This window comes from Petaurus breviceps, unplaced genomic scaffold (assembly GCF_028583685.1).
Source record: "Petaurus breviceps papuanus isolate PSGF00001 unplaced genomic scaffold, PetGlider_PUasm1.0 91041, whole genome shotgun sequence".
In the NCBI taxonomy this organism is placed as follows: Eukaryota; Metazoa; Chordata; class Mammalia; order Diprotodontia; family Petauridae; genus Petaurus; species Petaurus breviceps.
The window spans coordinates 35,762,640-35,772,581 of record NW_027187400.1 but is presented as its reverse complement, the minus strand read 5'-3'; the positions used below and the strand labels follow the sequence as shown (position 1 = coordinate 35,772,581).

The 9,942-nt window shown below is 43.4% G+C and overlaps 1 protein-coding gene across 3 annotated transcripts in view; it reads right to left on the bottom strand.

Annotated features, from left to right (window-relative positions):
* Positions 1-8,686, bottom strand: part of LOC138154530 (tumor necrosis factor receptor superfamily member 14-like) — a 27,424-nt gene extending 18,738 nt beyond the window's left edge. Inside the window, exons 1-3 of one of the 3 annotated variants that reach the window (XM_069079431.1) lie at positions 8,526-8,686; positions 5,963-6,068; positions 204-329 (exon numbers count right to left, since the gene is read on the bottom strand). In XM_069079431.1, coding sequence (XP_068935532.1) covers positions 204-329; positions 5,963-6,068; positions 8,526-8,549 — 256 coding nt within the window. In that variant the 5' untranslated portion in view covers positions 8,550-8,686. The remainder of the gene's footprint in view (positions 1-203; positions 330-5,962; positions 6,069-8,525) is intronic. The other 2 variants (XM_069079429.1, XM_069079428.1) reach the window with 2 other exon arrangements.
* Positions 8,687-9,942: the final 1,256 nt, after the last annotated feature.

Here is a 9,942-nt window from a genome sequence, read left to right as displayed (position 1 = left end):
CAATTGCCAGCACAGCACTCTCACCGCCTCTCCTCCTAACCTGGTCCAACTCCTGCTGTCTGAGTTGTCACCTTTCCCCCTACCCCATCTTGTTTGCTTAAGTCCAAGACTTAGAGGAGTCAGGTCAGAACCCAGGAGCAGTCAGACTTTGGGTTAGACCCAGAATCTTAGCAAGACCCCAAGGCCCCCCAAAAGTTTCTTACCAGAATCACAGAAATTACATTGTAGACACTCCTTCAGGCCACTCTGGTGTACTGTGTAGGTCCCGGGATCACAAGGCACACACGTGGTGCCTGTCATTATACTGCATGTTCCATTAATCCTGTAACCTAATGGTGTCAAAGAGTCAGTAAGGCACAGGGCCCCTCCCTGCTCCTCCAGCCCCACTCTCCCCACAATACCACCTTGACACCACCATATGCACACAGAAGCCCAGACCCAGGAAGCTACCAAGGCCACCTGTGAAATTTAGGATGCTTTACTACAAAAATTAGGATGGTACACATCCACACCCTAACGATCAAAGCCTTAGAACCCAAAGTGTCCAAACTGAAAGGTAACCTTAGGACAAGCACTTAGAATGTCAGAATTAAAAAGAGCTCTAAGACATAGAATGTCAGAGATGAGAGATCTCAAACATATGATTTAGGACTGGGAGAGAAATATGAGAACATAGAATATCAGAGTTAGGAAGGACCTCCGAAGGACTCAGAGATAGGAAGACAACTTCAGAACACAGAAGGTTAGAAGTTACCTAGTCCTATCCTCTCATTTTATAAATGTGGAAACTAAGTGACTGGCCCAAGGTCACAAAGGTAAGGAGGGGGAGCTCTAAGAGTCAAGATGGTCCCTCAGATCCCACCCCACTCTGGCGTGCAGTAAAATTAGAATGTCCTGAAAATCAAAATCAATGAAAAGGAAAAGGATGTACAAAAGCTCATTGAATTAAATAATTCCTTAAAAATTACAATTGAATAAATAGAAGCTAATGACTTTAGGAGACATCAAGAAACAAAACAAAACTGAAAGAATGAACAAAATAGAAGAAAATGTGAAATATCTCATTGGAAAAACAACTGATCTAGAAAATAGACCCAGGAGAGATAATTTACAAATTATTGGACTAGCTAAAAGCCATGATAAAAAAAGATCCTAGATATCATTTTTAAAGATATTATCAGGGAAAATTGCCCTGATATTCTAGAACCATAGGGTAAAATAGAAATTGAAAGAATTCACTAATCTCTCTCTGAAAGACTTTCCAAAATGAAAACTCCCAGGAATATCCTAACTAAATACCAGATCCCCCAAGTCAAGGAGAAAATGTCTCAAGCACTCAGAAAGAAACAATTGAAGTATCATGGAGTCATACTCAGGAAAACACAAGATGTTGCAACTTCTGCATTAAAGAATCGGAAATCTTGGAACAGGATATTCTGGAGGGCAGAGGAACTAGGATTACAACCCAAAATCACCTATCCAGCAAAACTGAGTATAATTCTTCACGGGGAAAATTGATACTCATTGAAGTTGGGGACTTTATAGCATTCCTGAATACCAGAGTTGAATAGAAAAAAAAAATTACTTTCATATACTAGACTCAAGAGAAGGATAAAAAGGTAACAAGGAAAGGGAAATCATAAGGGACTTAATAAACTTAAACTGCTTACTTTCCTACATGGAAAGATGATACTTGTAACTCAGAAGAACATTCTTAATATTAGGGCAGTTAAAAGGAGTATATACAGACAGAGGGCTCAGGTCTGAGTCGAACATGATGAGATTGTATCTAAAAAATAAAATTAAGGGATAAGAAAGAGACATGAATTGGGAGAAAGGGAAAGGGGAAGAAAGAATGGGGTAAATTATCTCACATAAAAGAGGCAAGAATGAGCTTTTACAGTGGAAGGGAAAATGTGGGAGGTGACTTCAACCTTACTTTACTTGGAATTGGATCAAAGAGGGAATAACATATACACTTAATGTATAGGAATCTATCTTACCCTACAGAAAAGTAGGAGGGGATGGGAAAAAGAGAAGGCGGTGCTGATAGGTAGAGTGGGGAAGGGGGTAGCCAGAAGCAAAACACTTTTGAAGAGGAACAGGATGAAAGGAGAGAGAATAGAATAAACAGAAGGGGAACTTAATGGAGGAAAATGAAGTTAGCAATCATAACTGTGAAAATTCTTTGAAATAAGTTTCTCTGAGAGAGACTTCATTTCTCAAATATATAGAGAACGGAGTCAAATTTATAAAAATAAGAGCCATCCCCCAAGTGATAAATGATCAAAAGATATGAATAGTTTTCATATGAAGTGATCAAAACTATCTTTATCAGTATGAAAAAAAATTTCTAAATCACTATAGACTGGAGAAAAGCAAATTAAAACAATATTGAGGTGCTACCTTATACTTATTAGATTGGCTACTAGGACAAAAAAGGAAAATGACAACTATTAGAGGAGGTGTAGGGAAATTGAGACATAATGCACTATTGTTGAAGTTGTGAAGTGATTCAACCATGATGTACAGCGATTTGGAATTGTGCTCAACAGAGTATAAAATTATGTATAACTTTTGAAGCAGCAATACTACTACTACTAGGTCTACATCCCAAAAGAGATGAAAAACAAAAAGAAAAAGAACCTATATATGCAAAAATATTTTTAGCAGCTCTTTTCCAGTGGCAAAGAATTGGAAACTGAGGGGATGCCCATCAATTGGGAAATGGGTGAACAAGTTGTGGGATATGATTGTGATGGAATATTACTGTACTATGAGAAATGATGAGCAAGATAATCTAAGAAAAAAACTGCAAAGACTCACATGAACTGATGCAAAGTGAAATGAGTAGAACCAAGAGAACATTGTACACAGTAAAAACAATACTGTAAAGCTGATCAACTGAGAATGACTTAGCTATTCTCGGAAATGCAAAGATAAAAGAGAACTCTGAAGGATTTAGGATAAAAAATGTTATCCATCCCCAAAGAAAGAACTGATGGAGTCCGAATACAGATTGAAGCATACTTTTTTTTAACTTTACTTTTCTTGGGTTTTTCTTGGTCTATTTTTTTTTTTGCTTTTTGGAGGGGAGAAGGTAGGGCAATTGGGGTTAAGTGACTTGCCCAAGGTCACACGCTAGTTTTTGTGTTGCGTCTGAGGCAGGATTTGAACTCAGGTCCTCCTGACTCCAGGGCTGGTGCTCTATTCACTGTGCCACTTAGCCGCCCCCTATTTTTTTTTTCTTTTACAGCATGACTAATATGGAAATAAGTTCTGCATGATTACATACGTAAAATTAAATCAAATTGTTTGCCTTCCCATAGAGAGGGGTTGTAATGTAATACCAAGCAAAGGCAACTTCCCAGGTTCAAAATACCAGCATAGGTGCTCTCTATTTTATTCAGTGACCAACCAAGAACAGAGAAGATTAAAACATGACATCATTCCAAATACAGCATTTACTAAGTGTGATTAAATAATCTCCAAGTACTACCCCACCCCAGGACCTTCCAAATCATTCAATCAATTACAAAGTCTCTGTTCTAAATACTTCTCCACCCCTAGGCTATACCTTAATTAAGTCCACCACAAAGCCCCTCTTCTCAAATGGAGATTAGTTTCCAAACATAAGTAAAATACATTCATTTGCTCAACCATAGAACACAAAAAGGTCAAAAGTTCCCCACCCCTGGATCACAATTGAATCTACCCCAGAGTTACATCAAGTTTAAACACAGCACTTAATACCCAAATGGAGGTCTTTTCTTCATCTTGACACGAGGCAAGTTCTCAGCAATCTTAGTTCCTGGGGAGACAAGGCTTAGCAAGGCCATAAGATACATTGCCAGTCCCTTCATGAATTTATCCTCTGTCTGTAGAACAGTCCTAGAACCCCTGAACACATTAGCAAAGCCCTCTCCCAGGATTTCTGTAAACATACAACAAGAAAATCCTTCTTCAGGGCTTCTGAACCAACAGAAAGGCTCCCAGACCCCTGCAACAACAGCACTGTCCCTCACCAGTGGACAGTATTCACTCTGTCTGCAGGACAGTCTCCAGACCCCTGCAACAACAGCACTGTCGCTCACCAGTGGACAGTATTCACTCTCTGTCTGCAGGACAGTCACAGGCCTTCTTAGCGAACAGCCAGGTTCCAGGACTTCTTCAACAAAAGGACAGTCTTTCACCAGTGGACAAATCTGGCAAAATAACATCAAAACAGACAGACAAAGTACCAGCAAAACAGCCATGTCTCCTCAGTCCTTGGCAGCTCAGGGGGCAGGTCTCAAAAGTCCAGGGCAATTCAAAGCGGCCACCAGCAATTCTCTTAGTCTCTCTCTCTCCACGAGGTGCTGCTTCCAAAAAGATCTTCCGCCTCTCTCTAGTGTCTCTCCAAATCTACCTCACCAGCTCCTCCCAGTTCAGGACTTTCTTTTCACATCAACAAGCCCATCCCACAGGTGGGATTAACAAACTCTGGGCTTTACACAATCAATTTGAAAACCAAGCCAATACAGGGGAATCTTTAATTGCCATTACTATCACAGGGGTGGAGAGAAAAGAATAGAATTTGGAACTCAAAATTTTAAAAATGAATGTTAAAATTGTTTTACATGTAATTGAAGAAAAATAAAATACTAAATAATTAAGGTTTAAGAAATACAAATAGGGGCAGCTAGGTGGCGAAGTGAGTAAAGTGCTGGCCCTGGAGTCAGGAGGACCTGAGTTCAGTTCCGGCTTGAGACACTTAACACCCACACAAAATAACTAGCCGTGTAACCTTGGGCAAGTTACTTAACCTGATTGCCCTCCAAAAAGGAAAAAAAAAAAGAAATAAAAATAAATTAAACCATCAACTGTGTGGAGGATAGATTGCAGAAGGAATCTACTTCACTGGAAGCAGGGAGATCAATTCAGAGGTTCTTCTCCAGGTGAGAACTAGTAAGCACTTGAACTAAGGAGATTGTATGAGATCACTTTGTGATCACTGTGAATATGAGAGTGATCAATGTGAATGAGAAGGATGTGGAGAGGAAATGGACAGGACTTGGAAGCTGACTGACTGGCTATAGAACTGGGAGGATGAAGGAGAGGGAAGAAATGAGAGTAACTTCAAGTGAATGGATGTCTAGATGTCATGAATGTGACATCCCCAAGGGATGGGGAAAGGCCTTGAAAGGAAAAAAGAATTGTGATGAGTCGAATGGAATCAGGGACCTAGAAAAGTTTCTCCAGCATCAGCATTTGCTGAATAAGTGTTCTCTGTCCCACCAGGCTGTGAACTCCATGGAGAAAGCAGAGGAAATCAGATGTGTCCTGGGGGACTTTTCCCTTTCTCCTCTCTTACCTCAATGACCACCCAATTGTCCTCCTTCCATTCCAGACAGTCCTGCATTAAACCCCTTAAAGCCTTAGATGACAACTTAAGTCTACACTCTGAATACAAGAGATATTCCATAAAATAAATTTTATGGAATAAATTTTTATGGATAAATTTACCCTAACAAGAATATCTGCTTTATAAGGTAATGAGTATTCAAGAATAGGTTACTATGTTGGGAAAGAGGTTGGGCTAAATATCCACACACACCCCCTCCATAGTCACTCTAAACTCTGAATTGTCCTCCACGGTCCCTCTAAGCTCTGAGATGCTTTTCACCATCCCTTTAATCTCCAACATACCCTTCACAGTCTTTCTAAGCTCTAAGTTGCCCTCCATGGATCCTCTAAGCTCTGAGATGCCCCCCATGGTCTCTCGAAGATAGGAAATGCCTTTTGCCATCCTTCTAAGCTCTGAGATGCACCCCCTCCCCCACCATGGTCATTCTAAATTCTGAGATTCTATAGTTCTAGGATTCAAATGGATACATGAAGGAAAGAAGAGAGCCTGGAACAGGCAGACATTTATCAGAGTAGGAGAGTGATCTATTCTGGAGAAAGAAGCTCTCTGATTTACCTGCATGGCAAGGGTAGCAGCACTCTCCATCTACATCATACTGTCCCATCATACACAGCACCACTTCCTTGAAGAGGATGAGTTGAGTTGTAATGATGCAGAATATCTTAGGAAAGGAAAAGAGGAGGTAATGAGGACAAGGGAGAGAACATGATTCAGGGTGTCAGGAAAGCTGGGTTCTAATCTTGATCTTGTCACTGTCTAGATGACCTTAGGCTAGTTACTTACCCTCTTGGTGCCTCAGTTTCCCCATCTGTAAAATGAGGGGCTTGAGAGACAGCAGGATGTGCTGGAGAAAGCACAGGAGTGGGAGTCAGAAGGGTTGAGTTAGAATCTGGCCTCAGGTACTTACTCTCTGTGTCATTTAACCTTTCTTGGTCTCAGTTTTCTCATCTGTTCAATGAGGAGATTGGAATTGAACATCTCAACAATCCCTTCCAGCTCTAGATCTGAGGGCCTATGATTTTATCTCTAAGAGGAGTCTGCCCAGTCTGTAACTTTAAAAAGCACCAGTCTGGGAAGACTGGGAGGGAAGAGGGGAAGGGTGTAGGAGAGAGGGACATGGATGCAGATATAGTGTAATTTTCATCATAATTAATTTACAGTTAGTATAACACTTTAAAAGGTTTCCAGAGAGTGTTACACACTTTCCATTAGTCTTTTTTTTTTCTTTTTTGCTTTTGGAGGGGGGAAGGCTAGACATTTGGGGTTGTGATTTCCCCAAGGTCACACAGCTAGTAAGTGTTAGTTACATGTCTGAGGCCACATTTGAACTCAAGTCCTCCTGATTCCAGAGCCGGTACTCTATTCACTGCCCACCTAACTGCCCCTCCATTTGAGTCTTAAAACAACTCTGTGAAGGAGGCGCTATTATTATACCCATTTTATAGGTAGGAAAACTGAGGCTGTAAATGTGTGAGGCAGGATTCAAATTCAAGTCTTCCTGACCCTATCCACGTTGCCCCTCTCCAAGGGATGCTGTAGGATTGTCTCTCACAAGCTTGATTAGAACTTGAGAGGCCATGGGGAGAGTACAAGGGAGGGGAAAGCCCTGCCAGAGGGCTCTGAAGGGGAATCATGATCCGTTTGGCTAAGAGGTAGGGAAAAGATAGGCCTAAGGCAGCAAAGAAGATGAAAGAGATAAAGTGCTTAAAGGCACAGTGCTTGGCACAAACTAGGGAGTTTTAAGTTCATTCTCAGAGAGGTAAAGTCAACAAGCGTTTATTAAGCACCTACTGTGTGTCAGGAGGGCAGTGTGTGGGCTACAGGGACCCCAAAAATCCCCTACCCAGAAAAAGTAAAAGTCAGAGGTATCTTCAGGAAGAGAAATTTTCCATTCTCTTCCCAGCAGGAAGAGGGCTTGGTCCTCTCCATGCTGAATACAAAAGACAGAACAAGAATTTATACCCCAACGCAGTTAAGCTCCCTCCCTCCTCCCTCCGCATCCCTTTTCCCATCGGCTGGGAGGCGGGTTCTCCGTATTGGTACAAAACCTTCCCCAGTGGTGAATAACAAAGCAGCCCACCATTATTCCCTATTGGCTGGGAGGTGGGACAGGAAACCAGGGTACTTACTGTTCACGTCTTTATTGGGCAAACACCAAAATGAAGGGGAAGGGGCTAAGATTTCTAAAATCCCCAAAGGGTTTAAGGCTGATTGACAGCAAGGGAAGGGTCTTAGGTTGTGTAATTTCTTAGGAAACCCAGGACTCAGGTGTGTCCAGTCTTACAAAAGTCTGTCTCTGGTTTCCAGATAGTTTCTCTCCCTTCTCATTCTGAGGCGTCTTCACAGAGGGTGAAGAGAGTGTACCCCACTCAGCGGCTAGGTGGCACGGTAAATAGAGGGCCAGGCCTGGAGTCAAGAAAACCCAAGTTCAAATCTGGCCTCAGACACTTACTAGCTGTATGACCCCGGGCAAGTCACTTAACCCTGGTTGCCTCAATTTCCTCATCTGTAACATGAACTGGAGAAGAAAATAGCAAACCACTCCTGTCTCTTTGCCAAGAAAACCCCAATGGGGGCATGGAGAGTCAGGACTGAAAAACGACTGAATGACAACTTTCGGAAGTGGTTAGACCCCCTAGACTCAGAGATTGCTTCTTCCTACTCTCTCCCTCCCGTCCTCAAATGTTTCTCATTTCCTCCACGGCCCCTCCAGTCTTCTCCCCCTCTGCCCATCACTGACCTCCAGAGGCAGGAATCTGCACTTTGGGCTCCTTTTGTGTCCAGTGTAGAGACTGGAGAGGGCAGGAAGGGACGTCGGGGAAAGAAATGAGGGAAGGGGACACGGGGTGTCAGGGAATAGGAAGAGGGGAATGGAAGGGAGAGACTGGGTGAGGGGATACGGAGGAGGGAGCTGGGAAGAGTCAGACCGGGAGTTAGGGAGGAAACGGGGAGAGGCTCCCCAGTTGGCTCCGTATCTTCCCCTGAATCCTCCTCCCTGCCTGCGGGAGTTGAAGCTTTGCGGTCCTTCCCCCCTTTCCTTGATGGGGGTGAGGTGGTGGGGAGAGGGAGGCCGGAGACCGGCAGTCGCCGTCCAGCTGCCCCAGACCCGGATTCTTACCGCCAAGCAGCCTCTGCTCTCCATCCCTGCGGGGCTCAGTCTGGCAGCTGCAGCTCCGGGAAAACGTGTATCCTGTTTTGTGAGTCAGTAAGATATTTGAAGACAGAAGAAAGTGCTCTCAGAAATGAACACCGGCTCCGCCCGGCATATGACCATCAATGCGCACATGCAAAGAATGAATTTGTAAAGGAGGAAACAAGCTGGTGGTAGCTGAAGACTACAAAATATGACCAACTTGTTTTGCCCCGGGTAGTGTCGTCCATAGAGTACCAGACCTGGAGTTAGGAAGGCCTGAGTTCAAATCCAGCCTCAGACACCCACTAGCTGTGTGACCCTGGGGAAGTCGCTTACCTCTGCCTCAGTTTCCTTGTCTGTGAAGTGAGCTGGAGAAGGAAATGACAAACCACTCCAGTACCTCTGCCAACAAAACTGGAAATGGGGTCATGAAGAAGTCAGACAGGACTAACAACAGTAACAACAAGGAGGGTGTGTGCAGAGACCAGAAGAGGTCTTGCCAGACCCAGCACGGTCTGGGGTGAGGGGCAGCAGATGGGCAGTGGGGGGAGGAGCACTAACCGGGTGAAAGCCCTGAAGATGGCAGCTCCTCATTGTTCATCAGTGGCTTTTCTTTTCCAAAATTCAACGCCCTGCTCCTGGGAGGCAGGGACTGTCTTTCTTCCATATAGAGACAGAGACAAACAGAAATAGAAATACACACACATGTATATACATGCATATACATATATGTGTATATGTGCATGTACACGTACAAATGTGTGCATGTGTGTCTATATCTATACACATACAGGCCTATACACACATATACACAGACATATATACATTTATATCCTCACATCTCAAGCAAGAAATCAAAAGCTACGGCCAGTTAACAAAACAGAACTACCCAGCTGCAACAATGTCAATAGACCCATACATAAAATACAACTGAACTGCAAACCCTGGCTTATAGAACCATTAACAAACATCACCACAGCAGGGATATAACACAAAAAACAATCAGACGAACATAATAAGAAATAAAACCTTCTCAAGGCATAGTCATTCACATGTCCAGTAATAAACACGTGCAGTCACATGCAGGCACCTTTCACATGAGAATACCTCTCACTGTCACCTAGACACAGGTAGAACTCCACCTCCAGGCTTGCCTACAACATCCTAACTTCATCCAGTGACTGCTCTAAGCAGCTGGTTCTCCTGTCATGGCCTGACTCTCTGCTCCTGCACCAGCCCCAGCAGTGGTGTTAGAATCAGCCTAGACCTGTGTCTACACCTGGGCTGCAGCCACTCCAGGTTGGCCGTCAATCTATGCAGGCTCTGTGGGTTGCATCTACACCCTATGAGTTTCTGCGGCATGAAAGCAGCTGACTCCAGGTTTAACTCTCCTGCCCTGTAA